The following is a 26,923-nucleotide window of genomic DNA, read 5'->3' as shown; positions in this document are numbered from 1 at the left end:
CCCTCCCCTCCCTCCCTCCCTCCCTCCCGCATCCGAAACGCCGTGATTTCTCCCGATTCGCTTGAGCGTCCGCCTCCATCCGTTCGTTTGTGGAGCCGGTTTCCGTTGTCTGCCATTTTCATTACCGGCAAATGGAGCCGCGAGCGATAACTCAGCCGGAATGGCCAGCCGACCGGATTAGTGGGAAATCTTGCCTTAAACCTGTCGGGCTGGGGAGCGGCGCGCTGTCGGGGGGCGCCCGCCCGCGCTCGGAAATATTGCGCTTGTCAGAAGTGGCTTCCGGATTATGGTGGGAGTTTTGTGTGTGAAATTGTGGCTGTGGCATGCGCACGCTCGCACATGCACATGCACATGTACATGCACATGTACATGCACATGCACATGCACATGCACATGCACATGCACATACACATACACATACACATACACATGCACATACACATACACATACACATACACATACGCATACACATACACATACACATACACATACACATACACACACACACACACACACACACACACACACACACACACACACACACAACACACACACAAGATATCAACCAACAACTACGATTCCTCTTGAAGTTGAAATGCAAATGAATTTCACACAAAGACGCCTTGAGGGGCACCATCTCACTTATTTATCCTGTGTATATATCTATCTATCCTTCCTAATCTCCTCATTTGTCCCAGCGGCAGTGCCACTCGCTATCAATTAGGAATCGCCTTGGGTTTAAAAAAGCGGGGAGGAGGGGGGGAGGGCGCGGGGGGATGGGGGCGCTGCAGAGGAGTTCGTCCCTCTCCTTCGTCAAGTTCGATAAAGAGTGGCGAACTTGCGAAGGAGTTTAGCGGGGAGTTAAGAGATTAGGCAGAAGTCATATGTAAGTGTCGGCAAACTCGGTCCTAAGTTGTTAATTAGTCTGGTGTATTGAGACGCGCGACACCCCCTTGGCCACTTTTCTTTGACACTTTTCTGCGTCGCTTTTCTCCTCCGATTTTCTCCACTTTTCTTCGGTCTTCCGTTTGTTCGTTTTCTTCTTTTGAGCCTTTTTAGCCTTGTTTCTGTTTTCTGTTTTCTTGTCTAATGTCTTTCTCCTTCTGCTTTTTCCTTCCTTCCCACTCTCCTCCTTCCCTTTTTCCCTTCCTTCTCTCCCCAATGTTTTCCCTCCCCTTCTCTTCCTCACCTACACATTCACTCTGGCGGATTCATCAAAGGGAGAAAGAGAAAGAAGGAAAAAGTTATAAGGATAAATAGCAATAGTGACAATAATGATTCTCTCTCTCTCTCTCTCTCTCTCTCTCTCTCTCTCTCTCTCTCTCTCTCTCCCCTCTCTCTCTCTCTCTCTCTCTCTCTCTCTCTCTCTCTCTCTCCTCTCTCTCTCTCTCTCTCTCTCTCTCTCTCTCTCTCTCTCTTTGCAATGCGTCTCAGTGGCATCGCTCTCTTCTCTTCTTCTCTCTTTGCAATGCGTGTTGCAAGGGGATCGCGCTTTGCTATTATCTTATATTGCAAAGCGATATTGTCTCGCAAGGATAACGAGCATTGCAAGACGAGAAACGGTTCTAACGAAGTGTATTTAAGTCGAGGTCGCGGAAGTCGTTAAGGCTTTTGTGTTTCAAGGGTCATCGTGTCACTTAAATAACTGGAAAATAAGCTGATGGTAAAATAAGTTTTTCTTTTTCTTCGTTTTTTTAGGTTCGATTTGTGTATTTTGGTTGGTCGTTGGGTTGTACTTGTAGTTTTCTTTTATTGATAACTTTATTTTTTTTCATACGTTTTTTTTCGTATACATTCTGGTTGATCGTTGGGTTGGTATCGTTGGTGTCCGTAATTTTCTCCGGTGGTCACGTATGGATAACGTACCGGGATAGTGAGTAATAATTAGCTGGTTTCTCGTGACCTGAATCCCCCTCGCTGGTTATCAGTCGGCTCGATTAACCTTATCGATTTAATCTTGTTGGTTTTCTTTCTTATTCTTAATTTCATTGTTTTCTTTTATGTTATCTATTCGTTTGTGTTCTTTTTTTAAGCTTGGTGCATGTGTCTCCCTTTCTACTCTTTTAGGACTAAAAGGATCGTCGCCCTCACTCTCGACCTCACTCGCACTCGGATTCGCACGCTCTCGCCTTCACCCTCACCCTCGCTCCGAATTCACGGCCTTTGATCGAGATTCTGTCGAAGTAAGGGTGACTGGTCAATGTGTCACGGAGAAATGAACCTTAGATTTTGCCCACCTCAATCTCCACTACAAATCTCTCCTTTTCCTCTAAACCTCTCACTCTCTCCTCTATCCCCCTTTCCCTCTATTTTATCCCTCTCTCCCTCTCTTCTGTCTCTCTCTCTCTCTTCTATCCCACTCTCCCTCGCTTCTGTCTCTTTTTGACACTCTTCTGTCTCTCTCTGCCTCTCTTCTGTCTCTCTCTCCCTCTCTTCTACCTCTCTCTTCTATTCATCCCCCTTCCCTTTCCTGTTCCCTCCCATTCATACCCCTCCTGTATTCCTCTTCCTTCTCCTCTTCTTCGCCCCCCATACCTCATCCACTCATCCTGTTTCTACTCTCTTCATCCTTCCCCTCCCCTCCTCTCCCCCTCCCCGCTCATTCCTCCCCCTCTTCTCCTCTTCCCCTTTTCCCTTTCCTTCGCTTCCTTTCCCTTCCCTTCCCATCCTTTCCCTCTCCACCCTCCCCTCCCCCTCCGCTCCCCCTTTCTGCAGCCCTCATTCCCTCCCTTAATGTCTCCATCACGACATCAAACATCTCCCTTAACGCAAGTAAGATGCCATCGGAAGAGGCGGGGGGGGGGGCGAGGGGAGAGATCAGTTGTCTTTCTTGAGATCGGAAATTGAGGTTGCGGGGGTAGGGGTGGGGGCAGGGGATAAGGGGGTTGGGGTAAGGCGGGCTAGGGCGATGAGTGAACTAATGTCATCTTGCGGAGATTGTGTGTTTGTGCCCTTGATGTACGTGGAGGAGGGGAGGCGAAGGAGCGTGTGTGTGTGTGTGTGTGTGTGTGTGTGTGTGTGTGTGTGTGTATGTTGTGTTGTGTTGTGTTGTGTTGTGTTGTGTTGTGTTGTGTTGCGTGTGTGTGTGTGTGCCAATCTTCTCCATATAGCGAGAAGATTGGCCTTCATTTGCACACCAGACATAATGCAACCAATTATACAAATTGCTCTTCCCCGATCTGCAATCCGAGGAACAGATGTTGCCCGTTGAACAGACACGCTTCCAGGGCCAGCTTGGTGGGAGAACAGCTTGGCTCCTTCCCTTTTACTGCTTGTTTTTCTCCTCCCTTCACAGGAATGTTCTCACTCGAAGAACGCGCGAGTGGCAGACAGAGCGTGCCGATGTGTACACAGGCGTTCTTCTCCCCAAAATAACAGATGGAACAATAACCGGAGTTTGTTCACGGGGCAGCGGGGAGTCCTTGGGTGTTGGGGCGGGGTGGAGATAGTCTCCTCCCCCTTCCCTCTCCCCCTCTCTCCCCCCTCCCCGCCACAGAGGAAGGAAATGGGGGCAAACACGCGAGAAGAAAGCAAGGTTAAGAAAAGTATGCAATCTCGGTTTACCTTCATGCTTTCCCCGGTTCAGCCTCGGACTGGCGGGGTTTCAAAAAAATAAGGAAAAAAATCTGACCCGAGCGCTAAGGTGTGTGTTTAAATACAGTAAGGAAAAAAAGTGGCTTGTTATGGTTTTCTTGTTTTCGCTTTTCTTTCTCTCTTTCTCTTTTAATTTCTGGTTTTAATTTGTTTTTTTTTTCCTTCGCTGCCTCTTCCCGTGTTATCTCTTCGTCACTTTTTTTTTTCTCTTATCGAATGGTTACTGCTGCTGCTGTTTCTCCTCCTCCTCCTCCTCCTCCGCTCCTCCTCCTCCTCCTCCGCCTCCGCCTCCTCCTCCCTCCCTCCCTCCCTCCCTCCCTCCCTCCCTCCCTCCCTCCCTCCCTCCATCCTCTTTCTTCTTCTTCTTCTTCTTCTTCTTCTTCTTCTCTTCTCTCTTCTTCTTCTTTGTTCTTCTCTTCTTCTTCTCTTTCCTTCTTCTTCTTCTTCTTCTTCTTCTTCCTCCTCCTCCTCTTCCTCCTCCTCCTCCTCTTCCCCTCCTCCTCCTCTCCTCCTCCTCCTCCTCCTCCTCCTCCTCCTCCCCCCCCTATCCTCCTCCTCTCCTCCTCCCTCCCCTCCCTCCTCCTCCTTCCTTATCCTCCTCCTCCTCCTCCTCCTCTTCCTCCTCCTCCCTCTCCTCCTCCTTCTCCTCCTTCTCCTCCTTCTCCTCCTCCTCCTCCTCCTCCTCCTCCTCCTCTTCCCTCCTCCCTCCCCTTCCCCTCCCCCACCCCTCTCCTTCCTCCTCCTCCCTTCCCCCTCCCCCCCCTCCTCCCCTCCCTCCTCTTCTCCCCCCGTCCCTCCTCCCCCTATTCCCCCCTCCCCCCTCTCCCTCCTCCCCTCCTTTAGCAGTTGAGTGGCACGTCCCCCTAAGCATTCCGACACGGTAGAGTAATTAGGGATCCGAGGACGTCTTGTTGATTTAGGTCTCCTTCTGGCCCGGACCGCGTAGCCAGTGCAAGAGTCACGGGAATCATGTGTTGTCATAGGGATTGTGTGTCGTGCGTTTTGTATGTTTCCCCCTCTCTCTCTCTCTCGTGTGTGTGTGTGTGTGTTTATGTATATGTATGTGTTCATGCGGCCCACGCCGAGTTTGAGTTCACAGCCCACGCCCACGCACGCACACACGTCGTGGCATGTAGCGGGTTATTGTCCTTCGCTTCGGAATTCATTGCCCTGCTCGAGTTGCGTATAGCGTGGTTGTGGTGTTTGTTTTTCTAAGGTTCGATTCGTTATTATTATTGCTTCCTTGTTGTTTGGGTTGTGGGTGATTAGTTGCTGTGTTTTTTTTGCATATTTGTTTGTTTCATCATCATCATCACCATCACTACCACCACCACCACCACCACCACCATCACCAATCATCACTATCAACATTAACTATCTTATCATACCTCTACGTCTGGATCATCACACTTTCCCTTTGCTTTGCTTCTCCGTCCATGGGCGTCCCTCTCCCCTCCGCTGGCCCAGCACGGAGGACGGCTGGGCGGGATGGGGAGTGTCGGGAGAGGGAAGGAGGGTCGGATCTGCGAGGGGCCGTCGGCGTGCCATTTATGACGTGGGAGTCCGTAGGCTTGTTTCGGAACGGGGATTGTTGTTGTTAGTTTGGTGGTGGTGTTTGGTGTTCGTTTTATTGTTTTTGTTTGTTTTGTTTGTTTGTTTGGTGTTTGATGTTTTGTTTTTGTTGTTGATTTGTTGTTTGTTGTTGTTTATTATTGTTGGTTGTGTTTTTGTTTTTTATTGTTGGGTTTTGTTTTTTGTTTATTTGTTGTTATAGTTTAGTTGCTGTTTTAAGGTTTTTTGTTTGTTGTTTTTTTTTTTTAATGACTGTGAGGAATATGTTCCGCTGTGAGGAATATTTACCTGCGAGCTTGATTATTTTTGGTGATTTGGAAGAGGTAGAAGAAGGTATCTCCTGCTTCTGCGAATTTTATTAAGTGTTCGTTCGTAGTCGGTGTGGATGTGGCCGGTCTCTCCGGAAGGGAAAATGGGCCCAGGGGCTGCGCGTTTCGTTAAGGCGCGGTTAGCCCTTCGTTTTCTTTCTCTCTTTCTTTCTCTCTTTGTCTCGTTCTCTGTCTGTGGCTTTTTCTAACTGTTTCTCTGTTTGTGTTTTTTTTTCTGACTGTCTCTTTCTCTTTTTCTCTTTCTGTTTCTCTCTCCATTTCTCTCTTTATATATGTATCTGTCTCTATTTCTCTCTCTATTTCTCTCTCGCCTCTCTTCTCTCTTCTCTTCTCTATTTCTCTCTCTCTCTCTCTCTCTCTCTTCTCTCTCTTCTCTCTCTTCTCTCCTCTCTTCTCCTCTCTCTCTCTCTCTCTCCTCTCCTCTCCTCTCTCTCTCTCTCTCTCTCTCTCTCTCTCCTCCCCCTCCCTCTCCCTCCCTCCCTCTCCCTCTCTCTCTCCTCTCCCCGCTTCTCTCTCTACTATATTTTGATTCTCTTTTTGTCGTTAATATTAATAAAAGCATGTATACTGCTTTGTTATAGAAGACATTACTTCGGATCCAGTTTAATTTATTGATAGTATCTCAGGGAGATTGATAGCATGACGCACCTTTTTTGTGTTGGAAATCCAATATGTTTCTCCGGAAGGGAAAATGGGCCAGGGGCTGCGCGTTTCGTTAAGGCGCGGTTAGCCCTTCGTTTTCTTTCTCTCTTTCTTTCTCTCTTTGTCTCGTTCTCTGTCTGTGGCTTTTTCTAACTGTTTCTCTGTTTGTGTTTTTTTTTCTGACTGTCTCTTTCTCTTTTTCTCTTTCTGTTTCTCTCTCCATTTCTCTCTTTATATATGTATCTGTCTCTATTTCTCTCTCTATTTCTCTCTGTCTCTATTTCTCTCTCTGTCTCTATTTCTCTCTCTCTCTCTCTCTCTCTCTCTCTCTCTCTCTCTATTTCTCCTCTCTCTCTATTTCTCTCTCTCTCTCTCTCTCTATTTCTCTCTCTCTCTCTCTCTATCTCTCTCTCTCTCTCTCTCTCTCTCTCTCTCTCTCTCTCCCCCTCCCTCTCCCTCTCCCTCTCCCTCTCCCTCTCCCTCTCTCTCCTCTCCCCCCTTCTCTCTCTACTATATTTTGATTCTCTTTTTGTCGTTAATATTAATAAAAGCATGTATACTGCTTTGTTATAGAAGACATTACTTCGGATCCAGTTTAATTTATTGATAGTATCTCAGGGAGATTGATAGCATGACGCACCTTTTTTGTGTGTGTTGGAAATCCAATATGTTTAAAAGCTGTGTGTTTGTCGGGGAATTCTCGTTTCCCGTTTTGTTGTAGCGTAACCCTTATTGTAGTAAAAAAAAAAAAAAAAAAAAAAAAAAAAAAAAAAAAAAAAAAAAAAAAAAAAAAAAAAAAGGAGAGGGAGGAGAGAGAGAGAGAAGAGAGAGAGAGAGAGAGAGAGAGAGAGAGAGAGAGAGAGAGAGGAGAGAGAGAGAGAGAAGAGAGAGAGAGAGAGAGGAGAGAGAGGGAGAGAGAGAGAGAGAGAGAGAGAGAGAGAGAGAGAGAGAGAGAGAGAGAAAATACCTCTGCAAAAGAAGAAACAGCCAAGTAGCCCTACCCCCTACCCCCTACCTCGTACCCCCCTACCCCTATCCCCGCAGACTGCCATTAAATAGCTTCCGAAGCGAACGGAGGGGGAATTTAAATGCCCCAGATTATACGCCTTTTCCTGTACCTACGGAGACGAGCATCCACTTTAAAAAAATTACCCGAGACACTTGAGGCTTTGGTGGGGGGGGGGGGTGAGGATACTATCGCGGGGTGGGGGGAGGGGGGAAGGGGGATTGAGAGGGGGGAGGAGGAAAGAAGAGGGGATTGGGGAGGGGATAATTGGGGGGTGGAGAAGGGGAGTAGGGTAGTGGAGGGGGAGGGGGGAGTGCCGAGAAATAGCACTGGAAAGAAGGTTAAAATGCCCTCATTCTCCCGTGCTCGGCCCGAAATGGTCTTACACATTTGCTCAGTTGTTTGTTTTTATTGTTTTGTTTTCTTTTTAAGGACAGTATTTGGATTGTTTTTGTACTGACTTTGTGGCTTTAATATCATCACCACCACTATCATTAACATCATCATCATCACCATCATCTTCATCTTCATCTTCATCTTCATCTTCATCTTCATCTTCACTACCACCACCATCACTATTATCATTATTTAATATATCATCATCATCCTGACCATCATTACTTGTTATTAAAATCATCGTGAAATTAATCAACTGCGTCCTGGAGAGGGAATAAGGGCGCTTATTGCCCTTATTTCAAGCGGCGGGAAGGCTTAGCGGGGCGAGCGAGGGCGGGAAGCGAGGCCGTGCTTCCCTCCTCGCGAATTCCCCGACAAATGGTTATTAGGGGAAGGAAGGACGTGACTTCACGCCCACCCACGCGGCTGATTTTGGTGCGGGCGGGGGCGTGAGGGCGTGGGCGGGGAGGAGGAGGAGGAGAAGGGGGGAGCCATTCGATCAAGGGCGGAGTGCGGTGTGGGCGGGGGAGAGGTTCATTACGCGGGAGGGATGGGGGGGGGGAGTGGGCGGGTTGGTGGGAAACGGCGAAGGTGAGGCGCGTGGGGGGGGGGAATGGGGGGAAGTGGAGAAAAGGGGAGAATGAGGGAAGGGAGAAGTCAGAAAAGGGGAGAATGAGGAAGGGGAAGTAGAAAGGGAGAAATAGAAGGGAAAATGGAAAAGAATGAGGAGGGTAGAATGAGAAGGTGAGAATAAGAGGGAAAATGAGAAAGGGGGAGAATGAAGAAAGGGGAAAGTGAGAAAAGGGGAGAATGAAGAAAGGGAAAAGTGAGAAAAGGGGAGAATGAAGAAAGGGAAAAGTGGAAAGGGAGAATGAAGTGAAATGAAGGGGGAAAACAGAACGGGAAAACGTGAGAAAAGGGATAATCAGCTACCGAACCTTTAGCAAAAAGGGAAATTCCCCGCGTAGGGAGCTGCAAGGAAATTGTAGTGAGCCTTGAGTGAGCTTCGGCCGCCCAAACCACCGTCTCTCCGTCGCCGCCACGTGGTTCCCCTTTTTTTCCCTTCCTCTCCTTCATCCCTTTCGCCACTTCCCTCCTTCGTCTTCCTCCCCGTCATCTACTTTCCCCTTCCTTATCCCCCCTTGTCCCTTCTCCTCCTCTTTCTATTTCACTTTCCCTGTCTCCTTTCTTTTCTTTTCTCCTTCATCACCCTTCTTACCCCTCCCTTGCCTCATCCTTTTCCTCGTCTCTTTCCCTCACTCTTTATCCTCCCTTCCCAATTCTCACTCGTCTCTCCCCCTTTATCCCCCTCCCTTCCCAATTGTTCTAGTCCCTTCCCCTTCTTTCCTCCATCCTTCCCCCACCCCCCTCTCCCTCATTCTTCCCACCACCTTCCTCCTCCCTCCCTTTCTCCTCACCTCCCTCCTTCCCTTCCCTCTTCCCTCCTTAACCCCGTTCTTCCCCCCCCCACTCTTCCCCCATCCATTTTTCCTCAACCTCCCTTTCCACCATCCTTTCCCCCCATCCTTCCTCCTCCCTCACTTTCCCCCACCCTTCCTCTTCCTCCCTTCCCCCCGCCCGCCCTTCCTCTTCTATCTCCCTTTACCCCATCCTCCCTTTCCCCCCACTCTTCTCCCCCGCCCTTCCTCCTCCCTCCCTTCCCCCCAATCTTCCCCCCCTTTTCCCCCCTCCCTTCGTACCCTCCCCTCCCTCTCCCTGAGACGCAGCCTCCCTCCGGCCGCGTTTCGTGTCGGCGTCATTAGCGAGGAGCGCCGCGGACACGGCCAGATGTAAAATCGACGGTAAGTTGATTTACGAGTGAAGCGGCCGAGGCTCTTTGGCGAAATGGCGTCGGCGGGAACCAGGTGCGGACTGGAGGGCTGGTATTACGTGTAACTGACGCGTATTAATGAATAAATGTTTTGGTGTGTTGCCCGAGAGGGAGAGGGAGAGGGACAAGGGGAAAGGGAGAGGGAGAAAGAGGGAGAATGGGAGAGGCGGGGACGGTGTCATTGTGCTTGATGTGGGCTCTCTGTTTCGTCTGCCTTTGTGACTAATGTTTTAGTGTGTGGGGAGAGAATGGGAAGGAGCAGGAGGAGGAGGTGTACGGAGAGGGGGAGGGGAGAGGGAGTGGGGGGTTAAGGGGACGGGGGGAGGGAGAAGGAGACAGAGACAGACAGACAGACAGACAGACAGACATAGAGACATGGAGACAGAGAGACATGAGAGTGAGAGTGAGAGTGAGAGTGAGAGTGAGAGTGAGAGTGAGAGTGAGAGTGAGAGTGAGAGTGAGAGTGAGAGTGAGAGTGAGAGAGAGAGAGAGAGAGAGAGAGAGAGAGAGGAGAGAGAGAGAGAGAGAGAGAAGAGAGAGAGAGAGAGAGAGAGAGAGAGAGAGAGAGAGAGAGAGAGAGAGAGAGAGAGAGAGAGAGAGAGAGAGAGAGAGAGAGAGAGAGAGAGAGAGAGAGAAATTTTTTTCATAATAAACGCTTACCCTCCTCACCCCCCCCCACCCCCCACCGCATCGTCCGAAACTCCGAGCGAAACCTGGAATCCGCAGTCGTTCCTGTCACGTTTGGCCCGCATTATACCCCCTAAATGTGGCGGTTTTCATGTAAATGTGCGCCGCGGCTACGCATTCGGACGGGGGAGGAAGGGGAGGGAGAGAAAGAAGAGGGAGGAGAAGAGGAAGGGGAGGGAGAGAAGATAAGGGAGAGTGAAAAGGAGAAGAGGAAGGGGAGGGAGAGAAGATAAGGGAGAGTGAAAAGGAGAAGAGGAAGGGGAGGGAGAGAACGGAAAGGGAGAGTGAATAGGAGGAGAAAGGGAAGAGGAGAGAGAGAACGAAAAGGGAGAGTGAAAAGGAGGAGAATAGTAAGGGGAGTGAGGGAACGAAAGGAGAATGAGAAGGAAGAGAAGAGAATGAGGACCAAGAGAACCAAGGGAGATAGAGAAGGCGGAGAAGACAATGGAAAAGTGAGAATGTGGAAGAAATGATAATAAAAAGAGGAGATGGACAAGGAAAGGCAAAAACTGAACCGAACGAGATAGGTACAAACAAACAAAACCGACCGGATGAAAAAGGGAAAGGGGAGAAGTAAGGGTAAAGAGTTGAGGAGAGGAGACAAGGGGGAATGACGAGGGGAAAGGGGGAAGCGGAAAGGAAAAGGGAGAAGGAGAGAGGGAAAGGGGAAAAGGGAGGGGAGAGGAAAGGGGGCAGGACAAGAAAAAAGAGGAGAGGGGAAAGGGAGAAGGAGAGGGCAAAAGAGGAGGAGGAGAAAAGGGAGGAGGAAAAGGGGAAAGATGAGAAGGCGAGGGGAAAAGAGGAAAAGGAGAGGGGAAAAAAGGGGGAAATAAAACGAACAGGCGAGTGACAAATGAGCATAATCCGAAAGAGGAGGAGTGCGTTCGACGTCCAAACGATTAGAACAAGGCCCACGCTCTTAACGATGCACCTGCTACAGCGGCCGCTTACCCTCCCTCACCCTGCGCCGGTTCAGTTGTTGTTATTATTAACATCACCTTCATCTTCATTGTCATCACCATCATCATCATCATCATCACCATCATCATCATCATCATCATCACCATCATCATCATCACCATCATCATCATCATCATCATCACTATCATCATCATCATCACCATCATCATCATCATCATCATCGTCATCATCATCACCATCACCATATCATCATCATCATCATCATCATCATCATCATCATCATCATCATCATCATCTTTATCCTTAACCTTATTATCATTATAATTTCGTGACATCATCTTACTATTATTATATTTCACTATCGTAATTGATTTTGTCTTCATTATTATCAGCAAAATCAAGTAATATGCGAATCATTTACAATTTAATTATTAAATTAGCATAATTTCAAGAAAAAAGTATAGCATTTGATAATACTTGATAACAGTCAAAGGAGAATTCGAAAGAGATGAATAATATTACTTACGAAAATGTGAAACTACACAATCTGTTTTTGCCTATGGTTTTATTAGTATGATTTCAAGTAAAATTATAACAATTGATTGTTTATGCGTAATATTACTTGCGAAAATGTGAAACTGCAGGATCCGTTTTTGCTGTGTTATGATTGCACCTTGGGAAGCGTGGCTCATCCGGGTCTTTATATCCCCCTGATTTCCGTTTCTTGTCGCGCTGGCAGTCTTTTGTGGTCGTTTTGCCTGCGTCGCGTTGCATGCTTTAATCCGTTATAATTGGAGGCAGGCGAAGAAGGAGAGGGAAGGACTGTTTGGCCTGCTTTTTTTCGGGGGGGGGGTCGGTAATGTGATGTGTTTGTTTGGACAGGCACGTAAAGGTTTCGTTGTCTTGGCCAACCACACGCAAACGCACACGCAGGGCATCAGTATGTTGTAGATATGGAAATTAATGGCATATGTAAACTGGGTAACTTTGTGGTTTAAGTGAGTGAGTGGATTTATGATTTAGGCGAATGGGGAAAATGGGATGTTCAGTTAGATTGAATAGTCACTCCTTGTGATACCAAGACAGAACTCGAGTTGCAGCAGCATTGTTGCACTCCTCTTGCAGGTTGCGTGAGTTCGCAATTTTATGTCTTCTTGAAGCGGCGCAAGAGGGTTCAGTGACACTCTTCTCCAGGAGCTGAAATCTTGTCACTCTCGCCCACAGATATCGGGAGAGTGCTCTTACTCTTATTAAACTGTATTCTGGGTGATGCCATAAGTGAATTTGTTTTCTTACAGGCTTTTGCAGGTTGCATTAAAAGAGACGATTGCCAAGCGTTGCTGAAAAGAACAGAGCGTCAGAGTGTAGACGCGAGAACGGATATCACAGCAGGAGAAACTTGCCTACCAAGGCGACAACGAAGGCGCCCCTCGCCCGAGGACGCTGCCGCTGGCCCTTCGCGAGCGTCGAGGCGCTGGTGGCTCCTTGCGTCGCCCCCGCGAGTGTCCGCCCACCGCCCACCATGGTGTGACCCCGGGTGCCCCGTGTGTCGCGTCGGGCGCGGTGCTGCGGCCGGGTGCGCGGGCGTGCGAGCCAGGCGCCAGCGGGCAGGAAGCCAGTGTGAGCGAGTGCCGCGTGCGGCCGTGCAGGCCCGGTGAGTGAGTGCCGCGCGTGAAGTCCTCGTCGCAGCTATATGCCGCAGGCGTCCCCCAGGGCCAAAGGGGCCGACCTGAGAGGCTCTGGGCTGCGCTTGGGGTGTGGGCGCGAGAAGGGCGCGGCGGGGAGGGGGCGGTGATGATGGTGGTGTGCGATGGGTGACGGGCGGCCGTGGTGGTCGGGCCCGCGCCGCGTGCGCCGCGTGCACGGCCTCCAGCTGCCACTACACCCGCAGCAGGTGCTCGCGTGGCTGGTGATGGCCGCCTTTACCTCCCTCATGTACGGCGCCGTCCTCCCCGCCCTCCACTCGCGCCTCGCCACGCCCCTCGCCGTCGTGACGGGCATGGTGTTCGCCGCCCACATCCTCACGCACATCGTGGCGTTGGCGCTGGACCCCGCCGACACGCAGCTGCGCGCCCGCAAGGACAGGCAGCAGGTGCCCGAATTCGATAGAAATGTGCATTCGCACGTCATAGAAAATGGACGCTGCCATCTGTGTAATATAACCATATCTTCTAGTCGGACTAAGCACTGCAGCGCTTGCAACAAGTGCGTGGATGTGTTTGATCACCACTGCAAGTGGCTGAACCACTGCGTAGGGCCGCCGCAACTACCGCGTGTTCCTGGCGTGTGTCATCACGGCCATCCTCTCGTGTCTGCTGGTCATGGCCACCTGCCTCGCCGAGATCGTGCTCTACTACTTCAAGCGGGAGTACCTGGCGCCGTGGGAATCCCCGCGCCCCGAGGTGCCCCCGCCCCCCGTGGAGGAGGTGGAGGACGAGGCATCGCTCACGTGCTCAGAGGGCGCGCCCTACTGCCACTTCTCCATCTTCGGTGCTTTGGTCTACGATGGAGCCTTCATTGGCCTCCTGTCCACGCTGTTCTCCGTGGCGCTGGTGGCCGAGGTCCTGCTCGTCCACCTGGCCGCCTTTCACGCCTACATCATATGCCTGGGCTTCACCACGTACGAGTACATCCGGGGGCATCACCTCCGGGGCTCGACCTCCGCCCACTCCTTCAGCACGTACGGGCGTGACGGCGGCACGGAGCGCGAGGGCGCCGTGTGCGGGTGGGCGGTGAAGCGCGTGCCCGCCAACAACCAGATCACGCCCTCCTCCACCACGGACACTAACCTCTTGTCCACGATATCCGTGGACTCCCTCAGCACCTCCACCACCACGGCCCGCTCCCCCCGGTCTTCCACATCCACCACGCCCGGCCTCTCCCCCACCACGCCCTCGGACGACAGCCGCTCGCCCTCGGCCTCCAAGAACCAGCTCCTCAACCACAGCTCGCGCATCCAGCAGAGCGGCGGGCGGGGCTGCGCGGCTATGGCATCCCCCACTAACACCGCCCCCAGGACGCCCCCGACGAGGGCCTCCAGTGTGCCCCAGCTGCCCCAGATCCAGGTGGGGCGCGCCAGGGCCCAGTTGAGGACCCTCAGCCGGGCGGTGTCGACCGCGGTCAGCGAATTCACGGTGGACGAGGATGTCGAGGTGCGCGTGGTGGCGCTGCCGCGGCCGCGACCGTCTCGTCGAAGACTGCGCTCCAGCATAGCGCCGCATTTGTCGCCCATCAAGGAGTGCGACCAGATAGCGCCCAGCCCGCCCACGGTGCGGGCGGTGCGCGAACAATCGAGTGCGTCCCCGAGTCCGGCCGCCAGTCCCGCCCAAACCCCCGTTCACACGCCCTCCCGCAGTCCGCGGCCGAGCCCCGTGCGCGGGCCGCACACGCCCACCAAGGTGAGTCCGCTGGCGGGCGGCGCCGACGTGACGAGACGTGCCAACGGCCACAGTGTTGTCAGTCGAGTGAAGATGAACGGTAACGTCGGCGAGACCACCAATGGCTACAGCAGGACGCCGCCGCCAGTGTCTAGTGCCAATACCAAGTTGCTGAAGGAGGTGGGGGCGCACGGCGGCGTGTACGTCGGGCCCCAGGACCCCAACTGCAACATCCTGGGGTCGAGGGCGTGTAACAGCGGTTCCGCCCCGCGTACCAACGGCACGGTGGCCCACGTGGAACTACACATGTAGGGTCCGCCCGCGCCCGCCAGGACCGGCAACCGCCCACACCGTAATCTTGCTCACATGCTCTGCCACTATTTATATGGACAGATGCCTTTTATATCAGAGAAATATTGTTAATATTGTGATGGTAATGCGCGTTTATTTCTGATATTCGGGGTTACATAATAGGATGAATTGTGTATTTAGGATGTGAAGTAATGATACTGTAGGTAGCCAATGGCAAAGAAGTAGCTGTTCAGAGAGCAATATATCGACGACGTAGAGTGTAGCAGCCAGCCATTATCGTGCCAACGCTCCCTCCGCCCCGCCACAAACCCTCAGTCCATTCTGACCCCGTCTTGACCTGTAGTTGACCCTGTTTCGACCCCTACTGGATCCTCTCTTAACCTATAGTTAACCCTGCTTTGTCTTGACCTATAGCTGGCCCCCTGCTTTGACCCCTTCTTGATCCTGTCTCCGCCCTGTAGTCGACCCCGCCCTATCTTGACCTGTAGCTGACCCCCCTGCTTTGAACTTCTCCGGATTCTGTCTTGCCCTGTAACTAACCAATACCTGAAACCTTATTGGATCCTATCTGGACATTAAGGTGACTTCGCTTTGACCCTTAATAGATCCCCTCCTCGACCTATAGCTGACCCTGCTTTGACCCTTACTGACTCCCCATTTTGACCTGTAGCTCTCCTACTCCACCAAACCCGACTGTAGTTTGGCACATGTATATCAACCTCCACCCGACTCTAATTGTTCCTTATCCACTTTTGCTTACTCGGTTATTTCTTATTTTTTCTTTATTTTTGTTATTGTCATCATTGTTATCATTATGACATTACCGTCGTGACGATAACGTTATTATTATTATTATTATTATTATTATTATTATTATTATTATTATTATTATTATTATTATTACTCTTTATTGTCGCTATTGCTATGAGTTATCGTTTTTTTTAATACTGTTATTACTGTTAAAGTCGTATTCTGTTACTTTTTTTTTTATTATTGTTCTCTTCATCAGAATAGAGCAGTAGCATATCCTTGAGCCTGGCAATCCCTGTAGTTGTCTTTTCATCCTTATTCCTTGTAGGATCCTGCGCAGTGTCATAAGGACTTTTCATTGGACCTGATCATCGTCTTCCTCAAATAACCTGCCAAACTTTCGTGTAGTTTCACTTCTCGTAGTGAATATCACCGACGTTATCTTCTCTCGTTTTTATTTCACTCTCGTTTCTCTCCTTCCTCCCCCCCCCCCATTTCCTCCTTCTCTCGAGCCTGTCTCCTGCTAGGTGTCGCCGCCTGTCGTCGAGTTCTAGAACCATCGGTGTCTCGCTCTCTCTTTGCTCCCTCGATGCGCTCCTATCTAACCATATCTGTAGAGGCACCAATACAGCCCGGTAGTCTGCCTTTCATCTTATTCCCAGAGGCTTCTTTACTCCTCCTCCTCCTCCTTCTTCTTCTGCGTCTTCGTCTTTTTTTGTGTCATTCTCTTTTATTTCCTTTTCTCGTTCGTTCTCGTCCAGGCTTCGCGAGAATCTTTGTTTTTTTTTCCCTTTTTTTATTCTCCCCCAAGGTCTAATTCCCTTCTCCTACCTTCTCATCCTATCTCCCTCCCCCCTCTTACTTGTTCACCCCACCTCCTCTCTTCCCTTCCCTCCCCCTCCTTTCTGCTCGCCTTCATTTCCCTCTCCCCTACATCGGTCTCTCTCTCTCTCTCTCTCTCTCTCTCTCTCTCTCTCTCTCTCTCTCTCTCTCTCTCTCTCTCTCTCTCTCTCTCTCTCTCTCTCTCTCCTCTCTTCTCTCTCTCCTCTCTTCTCTCTCTCTCTCTCTCTCTCTCTCCTCTCTCTCCTCCTCTCTCTCTCTCTCTCTCTCTCTCTCTCTCTCTCTCTCTCTCTCCTCTCTCTCTCCTCTCTCTCTCCTCTCTCTCCTCTCTCTCTCCTCCTCTCTCTCTCTCTCTCTCTCTCTTCTCCTCTCTCTCTCTCTCCTCTCTCCTCTCTCTCTCTCTCTCTCTCTCTCTCTCTCTCTCTCCTCTCTCTCCTCTCTCTCTCCTCTCTCTCCTCTCTCTCTCTCTCTCTTTTTGATCCTCCCCTTTCGAGAACTTGAGAAGTCTTGGAAGACGGGTCAGTTTGGCGAACTTTCCTGGAGGATGGACCAAGGTCGTGCTTGTGTGGTTGAGCTCCGTTTGTGTGGTTGAGCCTTTCCCGACCTCCGAGGGGCGTGGCCTGTCTCTAGAAATTCGGCGGGAGAGGGGCGTGATGCTGTAAGAAGGCACGCAAGGATGGCCAAGTTATTTATCTTTTATATATATTATTATAATATATATATATATATATATATATATATATATATTATATATATATGTTGACGAATTTCGCCTCCATTGAGAGTCGTGGAACTGTGTGTTTCAAGGATTTATGCGTTTAGAGATGTTGACACCTGGTATGGTCTAACAGAGCGAAAGAAAAGAAAACATGAAAAGTTAACCACATGTAAACGTTGTACTCTTTCTCTCTCTATCCAGCTTCAGTTAGAAGTATTTGAAAAAATATATATAGTTCACTCTGCCGAATGGAACATAATAAGAGACGAGATATACTTTTGAGATTATTGCAAGTTAAGAGATTATAATTTTTTGATATGAGATGAATATTCAAACTGATATTTTCATATTCCTGTATACCACATAGTCTTCATCTTACATGTAACTACACTTCATACCGTCACCATGCAGTCCAGTGTATTGATACAAGACGCACGTAATCATAGTGTAGGTGTCCTTCTAGGCGAAGTGAGAATAGCAACATTGGAGTGGAAGTGCCAAAAATTTCTCTCGTTGTCATTGTTTTGTTGATAAATAGATACGGTTTTAAAATTCCGCCTGGTTAGCGTAAGTTAAGTAAAAGGGGGTGGAAGCGATTAGAGATGGCAATAAAATATGAGAGCTAGTTTTGATAGACGTTATAAGAAAAAGGAGAATGGAAATATTACCTACGGAAATACTGGTCCATTACCATTCTGATGAAAAGATTTCCGTGTCCAAGTTGCTGGAGTTTATTGCGAGGCGCAGCTCGTCATATTTCTCCTCTGATTCTTTTGGGATAGGAAAGTAATATAATATCCATAAAGGAGAAACAGAACCAGAACTAAATAGTTTGCATTCGCTGTCCCGACCAACCTCCTAAAAAAATGAAAAGTGAAAGTAATGAACGCCGTTTTTGTCAAAGTACGAACGAAGCCAAGCAAGAGGAATCGGAGGCCACTGGGTTTTCGGCGGGAAACCAGAGCGCGACATCATATCATGCGTCAACACTGCCACACGCTTCACACTTTGAATATGCAAACGGAGGCATCTTCTGATTTCTCCGTCAGGGTGTAAACCTTCAGAAGGAGGCTATCCCCGAGGCCCTGCAGGTTAGGGCGAATATTTTAAGGCTCGACGAGGAAGGGTCGTTTGATGGGAAATTCATGGAAGAGGATAGTCAATATGACCGCGTTTCGAGGGTCAAGGTTGAATTCTTGGGCGAAACGGAAAACACGGGTTTGCGGTAAAGTTAAGGTTTAAAAGTATTTTTTTCTGATGGGGAAATTTACAACCAAGGGTGCTTTAGCGATTTCACTTTATTGTCATTCCAGTGGCCATGGAAAATTTAGGGAAGTTTTCAACTATGGGTGCTTAAATGATTTTTAGTTGGTTAATATATCTGGCCATTAATTTTTTAAAAGCGTAAACCCCTCAGCATTAAGACATACTCATTACTTGTGGTCATCAGGAATACCATACGCAGACGTTTCCCCTAAATAAAATAAAATAAAAACCAACAAACTCAATCAGTCTTTCAGCCAGTCCCACATGCCTTGAGAAGAATAAGCACATTTGCCTTAACTTCCCCCAGACTTCCCGAAGTTCCCCTCGCAAAGGGTGCGTTCGTTTCTTGCCGGCTCCTCGCGAACGCCTCTCAAGACTCGCCACTTCGATTGGCTTTGTCTCCGGCCGGCTGGAGTGGCCTGAGGGGGGCGGCTCCTCCTCCAGGCAAAGGGCACTTGGAAACGCTCTCGAATACTACACAAGGTGATTAGGTGGTGGAATTGCCTAATTAGATTGCGATGATAACAGAGGTGATAAAGAATTATGTTGATAATGATAATAGTATTTGTATTAATGATGATGATAATGATGATTATGATTATAGTAGAGATAATTCAGATAATAATAATAACAATAATTATAATTATTAATAATAATAACAACAGTAATAATAACATTGACGATAAAAATCGTTAATATTGGAAACAGTAATCAAGGAAGGTTTATCCGAGGAGTACTAAATACGAATCGAAACGTTACAGACCTCATAATGATCTTTGGATTCGAAACAGCCCTCCCCCCCCCCCCCCTGTCCTCCTTTTCCCTTCGCCTGGTTTGCCTCTACAAGGGCACGCAGGTGGATGAGAAGGTAATTCATGGTAACTGCAGATTAGTACAATTCTCCCTCCCCCCCTTCTATCCCTTACTTCCAAGAGAGAGCCCCGTCCCCCCAACTTCTCATACCCCTTCCATCGCCTTTCTTTCCCTTCCCTAGCTTTCCCTCCCCCCCCACTACCCTTCCTTTCCCTCCTCTACCCTTCCTTTCCCTTCCCTTCCCTCAGCCCTGGGCACTGGGGAGTAATGTTGCTGAGTCACTGTTGTATAATTTTCCCCGAGGGTCGCGTCGGACCCGAAGTCCAAGCGTCCTGTCTCGCCATTCTCAGACGACCTCCGTTGAGGGACCGCGGGCGAAGGAGGTCCCCTGGAAGCCCCTGGCAAGCAAGCGTGTCTTTGCTCTTCCCTTTCCTCGACTTTGGGAGAGAGCTGTCCTTTGCTTTGACGGTAATGAATAGGTGTAGGGACCCGTGTTTCATTCGTGTGGCTCTCATTTCGGTGTTTTTCAACGATAATTAGTGGGGACGATTTATTTTCTTGAGCAGATAATTGTTATATATATATATATATATATATATATATATATAATATATATATATATATAATATATATATATATATATATATATATATATATATATATATATATATATTATAAAAATATTTATATATTATATAAAAAAAATAATATATATATAAAAAACATATATTATATTATATAAATATATATATTATATAGATATATATATATATATATTCACACACATGCACACGCACGCACCACACACACACACACACACACACACACACACACACACACACACCACACACACACACACACACACACACACACACACACACACACACACGTATTTATAAATAAATATATATATATATAATATATATATATATATATATATATATATATATATAATATACATACACGTACATACATACATACATACATACATACATATATGCATATAGACAAAGTGTGTTGTGTTTGTGTCTGTCTCTGTCTCTCTATATATATGCGTGACTGTGTGTCTGTCCACGCGTGCCGTGTGTATGTGTGTGTGTGTGTGTGTGTGTGTGTGTGTGTGTGTGTGTGTGTGTGTGTGTGTGTGTGTGTGTGTGTGTGTGTGTGTGTGTGTGTGTGTGTGTGCGTGTTTTCATATCTTTATGTATATATATATATATATATATATATATATATATATATATATATATATATATATATATATAATATATTTTTTTTGTACACACACATTTCCTCATTTTTTAAAATTCATATACGTGTATAAATAGGTATGTATATATACATGTATATAATATATTTGTATGTATGTATAAATGAGTATATATATATATATGTGTGTGTGTGTGTGTGTGTGTGTGTGTGTGTGTGTGTGTGTGTATTTATATACGTAATATATATATATACATATATATATATATATATATATATATATATATATATATATATATATATATATATATATATATGCACACATTTGTGGGTGTGTGGGTGTGCGCGCATATGTTGTAGAGAACCTCTGCTGAAGGCAGTTTTCCAGATGAACTAATGATAAGTTGAATAACTGTAAAATGGTATTCCAAAAGAAAGAGAAAGCCCCTTCCTTTACATTTATACAGTAGGTACAGGTCACAAACACATCAAAATGCATTAAATAAGGCTTGCTGATCCCCCTCAACACAGGTACTCTCAAAGGTACCATGTTGGAGACCCTCTTGTTTAACCTCCATTTCTGTATACTGTCACTTATTTTGGTGGCAGCGGTGGGATTTGTGATTTGTAAATAAACATGAGAGCGGGAATATTCTCCTTTTATAATAGTACCATATTACTGTTATGTATCCTATTTTAAGTTCACCTGGAACTGTGCCTTCAGATGTTCCCGACATGTGTGTGTATGTATGTATATAAATATATGTATATATGTGTGTGTGTGTGTGTGTGTGTGTTTGTTGTATGTATGTATATATGCATATATATGCATGTCTATGTATACATACATATATGTGTATGTGTTTATAAAATATATTCACATATGTATATATACATGCATATATACACACAGTTACAAGCATATATATGTATATATATGTATACATATCCAATAAAAAATGACTGAAACAGTGCAGTGATTATTACTATGGCCAGCTTCATCTACCAGTCGTAAAAGGCCTGGGCGAGACTTCCTACGCTTATCTCTTATCAATACTTTATCACTAGATAATTTAGGAATAACATTGTAGATGGTGCCTGCTTCGTTCGTGAGGTAGATATGCTGGTAGATACGCTGGTAGAATCTTAGGGTTTGGTCTCTTATGTAGACGTGAGGTAGAAATGTCATTCCAATAGACGAGAGGAGTCATGCTGTAGGTTGTTCTGTAAATATAATGATTGTTGATATCATTATGGTTACTATTAGGGTACAGTGATCCGGTCTCCTTTAAGATTAGTGAACGTGATAGTGACGGATTGTGTTTAAAAAACGAGTTTGTAGTAGCGTTTCCTCTAGGGCGAACAGCGTTGAAATTGCGTTATTGACTTGACAAATTGACGTATTGGTTGACGTAAAGTGATAGACTTACACGTGTGTGTGTGTGTGTGTGTGTTGTTGTGTGTGTGTGTGTGTGTGGAGAGAGAGAGAGAGAGAGAGAGAGAGAGAGAGAGAGAGAGAGAGAGAGAGAGAGAGAGAGAGTGAGTGAGTGAGTATGCAGGATTTTAAGTAGCGCCTTATGATGAAGTGTCTACCTCCTGCGTTCGAGAAGTCACCTCTTGGAAGTCTGTTGATTGGCCGAGAGAGCCATAGCAATCAGACACTTTCGACCAATCAGCAAGCTTCTTTTCCGATGATTGGGATGCAGATGTGATTTCACGAAGGAACCAATTGCAAACAAATGTTGATACAAGCTTTGTGATACATATGTTTTTTGTGATTTCTGAAATATATGTTTTACCATAATGGTTAATTTGATCTGTGAATCTCACCAAAAGGTGTATGTGTGTTTGCTCGTGACAAAATGCTCCCTGCGGTTTGTAATATGTCTCGTGGTATAACAGGGATGTATCCAAAAGTATGAATAACATAATATTGATGGTTGGCCTTGAAGAAGTCTTCGATTTAGCTCCGGGCTGTTTGTGATGCAGACTGAGCTAACAAGAAGTGCCGTTAGATATGCTACTGTGCTTAAGTTTCAAGAGTCTAATGAGTGATCTTGTCAGAGGATTATACGATATTGGGTGATTTATCACCTGTTTGATAATTACCATGTGGTCGGGTTGCAAGCACAATGGAATCTTAAGTTTATATCAGGAAATATATGTTTTCTTTCACGTTCTGAACGAAACCTTTTTGGTCGTCAGGTGTTAAGAACATTGACTGTATATAGCTTGGTGAGGAGTATCTTCTATGGTTTTATCTTTGTTAATTACAAAAATTGGCCAATTTGGTGTCAAGGAAAAGGTGAAATGTATTTTAGTGTTCCACAGACTTGTAAAGAAATGTTCACTCGACAGATTTGCTTATTGTTTAATAAGTTTTCTTTTGGAGTGTGAAATAATTGTAAAGACGTAGGCGTATACTGTTGCTATTGATCTTGCATGGTAAAAGGTGAAATTCACCTGAAAATTATTACTTTGTTGAAATAATGATGAATTGTTTTTATTATTTCTAGTTATAAGACTTATTTCGTGATATTTTTGATAGGGTAATTATTTACAAATACTTTTTTAAAATATATCGATATCTCTCTCCCCATTCCCACTTTATTTTTCTAGTCGAAGACAGTGAGATATAAAAAAAAGATTTTATTTGATTGAAAAATACATGACTCACTTGCAGGCACATGTGAATCCTAAGGATACGTTGCTTAACCTGTTTCATGACATAATAAGAAATTTCTCTCTCTTCGCTTTAAGCAGATGGATGAATTTACTTCCATTGCAATGGTGTGTTGTAGTTGCAGTTTAATCCCTTGGCGAACTGTAACGTCACAGACAAGCAATCTGTGGTCACATTCGGAAACTTTGTGCTTTTTATGTTATTTCTGTAGCTGTGAGAGAGCAGCTGTAAAATGTTGGATACCATTTTTTTTTTCTTATGTGTGGGAATGTTTGGGTGTGTGTGCGAAAGAGAGAGAGAGAGAGAGAGAGAGAGAGAGAGAGAGAGAGAGAGAGAGAGAGAGAGAGAGAGAGAGAGAGAGAGAGAAGAGAGAGAGAGAGAGAGAGAGAATGTGTGTGTGTGTGTGTGAGTGTGTGTGGTGTGTGTGTGTGTGTGTGTGTGTGTGTGTGTGTGTGTGTGTGTGTGTTTTACTTCTCACTTTTATTTATTCTGCTTTTGAATCTAACTAAGACACACACACACACACACACACACACACACACACACACACACACACACACACACACACACACACACACACACACACACAGATGCATGCATACACACTTACGTACATACATACATACGTACATACATACATACATACATACATACATACATACATACATACATAACATACAATACATACATACATATACACACAACAAACACACACACACATACACACACACAACAAACACATACACACACAAACACACACATACACATACATACACGTACATACACATACACATACATACACATACAGATATACATACACATACTCATATACACACGTGTGTGTTTGTGTCTGTGTGTGCGTGTCCGTATCCGTGTATTTGATGCAGGTTTTGTTTGTATTCCTTTTTACGTTTACTGTCTTTTCTATTTGCTTTTAAATTCTCGTTTGACGCGACATGTTGACTTGAGAATAACTAATATAGCATCGATCTTCTACCCTTGGCCAGAAGCTCATTGTTTGCAAGTTATTTTCCTCTTAGACGATCTAACTTTTCAGATATATTGTAGGAATATATATCTAGTTACGTAACCAGTAGTTTGTTTATTTGACCGTACTTTATATAATTACTCTTGTCTAGCTAATCACGAGATCTGCATTTTGTGCCCTGTCTCCTCTTAAGCACTTTAACCATGTCTTTCTCTCTTTAAAAAGAAAACAGTATGACTCCAGGATGACGCCTAGAGGTGTGACGTCATAAGTGTGACGTCACTAAGGGAGCGCGGGACTAAAATACTTACCTAATCGAAGAGAGAATAAATTGACAAAAGTGGCGGGGATGTTAGGGTTTTGTATCATATCGTTTTATACGCATGTAACCAGAATTGTAACTGAAGGAATAGAAGGGAAATGTAACTGAATAATTTGATTAATAAACGAATAAAAGTCTTGTAGCGTGTTTGAATGCTTTCCCCGAGTTTCTGATATCGTATGGAGATCCTGGTCGGCAAGAGCAACAACGACAACAGCAAGAAGCAACAAAAGAGAAAAAAAGGAGATACAAACACACACACACACACACACACACACACGAAAAGATAAAATATATGTGCTCAGATTATCCAGGTTTTGTCATTTTAAGCAAAAGAGATTGGTCACACCACACGCTATGGCAGTGATGATAAGAAATACTGATATAATTGAAAAATGTGCAGATAAAGATGAAGAATATATAGATGCAAGTAAATGAAAGACACAAATTAAGGATACACAGCCAAAGAAGAACGTCATGGAAATATTAGCTGTTACAAGAAGGAAAGGGAATTAGTTATAACACATACGGAAATCTGTTAAGTCCACATGAGAATAGTAAGGACACTATTTCTAATAATGAGTTCAGTGTTGATTGTCAGAATGCCATGGTGGTAATAATATTCAGTAAATAATCATAATAGCAATAATTGATGTCAGTGATGATCAATCAAGATCAGTATGCAATATCAAAGTAATCGATGAACCATACTTTAAAGAAAGAGAATTATTATAAACATAACGAAAATCTTAAAGTCATAAGATATAAAAGGAAACTAATTCAATAATAATCTGTTTAGAGCCAAATGATGATAAATAAATAATTACAGTAATGATTAAACTCTCCATATTGATGCAGGATGCATCACATCAGAATGACTGAAAAGTGTCTGCTGAAACCCACAGCCTTATGTATAAACATAAATTGTAATAATAGATTTCTCAATTATAAAGTGCAATAATGAACTTCATTCTAACCCCACACCCCTTCATCGTAGAATAATTAATGTTTTAAATTTCCTCCTCCTCATCTGTCGCCAATATTCCCAGATTTTGTTTTCGAAGATTGTTGTTCTCCCCAGTATCTCTGACTCGGCGCGGCTTTTGTGTGAAAAGAATTTAGATAATGTTTCTTCAGCTTATGTGTATTTAATCTTCTTCCATTCTCGTCTCCCCCCCCTCATTCTTCCTACCTCCTCTCTTAACCCTCTTCCCTTTCTCTCCTCTCTTCTCCGTTTTAGGATTCTTTTTCCTTTTCCTCAGTTTTTCTCCCTTCGTTTGATTTTCCCCTTTCTGTTTTTCCAATCCTCTCCTTTTTTGTCCTTTATTTCTACTTCATTCTCGTTTATCCCTCACCCTTCTTTCCTCCTCTCTTCTCTCCCTTCCTCTTCTCCCTTTCTCTTCCCTTCTCTCTCTCTCTCTCTCTCTCTCTCTCTCTCTCTCTCCTCTCCTCTCTCTCTCTCTCTCTCTCTCTCTCTCTCTCTCTCTCTCTCATCCCTCTCTCTCTTTCTCTCTCTCCATCCTTTCCTTTGCTCCTCCCCTTCCTCTTTCCTCTTCCCTCTTCTCTCCTTTCTCGTCCCCCTTCTTCCCTTCTCGCTCCCCCCCTTCCGCTTCTGCCTCCCTTTTCCCCTTCCCTTTCCCTTCTATTCCCTTCCCCTCTTCTTTCCCTCTCCTTCTCTTCCTCCTTTTCGCCCACCCCTCTTCCCCTTCCGTCCCCCTTCTCACCCTCTTCTCATCCACCCTTCTTCCCCCTTTCGTTCCCCCTCCTCATTCCCCCCTCGAAGCAGGGCAAAGGGACGGGGAAGATGTACTGCGTAATTTGGGATAATTTTGGACTTCACTTAAACGATTTCTGATCCCCGAAGAGGCGTTTCTCATTCGCCAAACCTCCCCTCGCGCTGCTTTTCTTCTCGATCAATGATCTCTTTTTTTCTTTCTTTCTTTTTTTTTATTATTATCTTTAATATTATTATTATTGTTGTTGTTATCATCGTCATCGTCATCATCATCATCCATCATCATCATCATCATCATCATCATCATCATCACCATCACCATCACCACCATCTAAATAGATTTATATATATATATATATATATATATATATATATATATATATATTTATATATTATTTATTTTTATTTTTTTTTTTTTATTTTTTTTTTTTTAGTGGAAATTTCCTTTCATTTTTTCCACGCCGCATACCGTAGTTGCCCGTGATGAATTGAAGCGTTTATTTTGATATGCATTTTTCCCGGTACGAGGCAGTGCTGTGTAATCAGGTTTGTATGCAGAATAAAAAAAATAAGTATGAAATAAACGGTGAAAATTGTGTTGGGGATAATAAAAGTTGGAAAAACAAATATTTGTGTTGTATAGTAAATGATATATAAGAATGTAATAAGATGGATGCGTGCTTGTTATCTGTGTATCTGTCCGTCTGTATATATATACAAACAAATATACATAGGTACATCTGTCTATATATACATATACACATAGACGCACAAACACACACACACACACACACACACACACACACACACACACACACACACACACACACACACACACACACACAAATATATATATATATTTTTTTTTTTTTTTTTTTTTTTTTCTTTTTTTTTTTCTTTTCTTTTTCTTTTTTTACGGTAGGTTCATGTT

The 26,923-nt window shown here is 45.6% G+C and overlaps 1 protein-coding gene across 1 annotated transcript; it reads left to right on the top strand.

The window, feature by feature from the left end:
• The first annotated feature begins 12,598 nt into the window (after nt 1-12,598).
• On the top strand, nt 12,599-15,428 carry LOC119579439 (palmitoyltransferase ZDHHC11-like). Its single transcript, XM_037927244.1, is given in 2 exon segments — nt 12,599-13,233; nt 13,235-15,428. Coding segments are annotated over 2 exon segments (1,878 nt in total). The 5' UTR covers nt 12,599-12,789; the 3' UTR covers nt 14,669-15,428.
• The last annotated feature ends 11,495 nt before the right edge of the window (nt 15,429-26,923 follow it).

This window comes from Penaeus monodon, chromosome 12 (assembly GCF_015228065.2).
Source record: "Penaeus monodon isolate SGIC_2016 chromosome 12, NSTDA_Pmon_1, whole genome shotgun sequence".
Taxonomy (NCBI): Eukaryota; Metazoa; Arthropoda; class Malacostraca; order Decapoda; family Penaeidae; genus Penaeus; species Penaeus monodon.
Note: the sequence above shows the minus strand (reverse complement) of the source record. Positions and strands in the feature narration are given on the sequence as shown.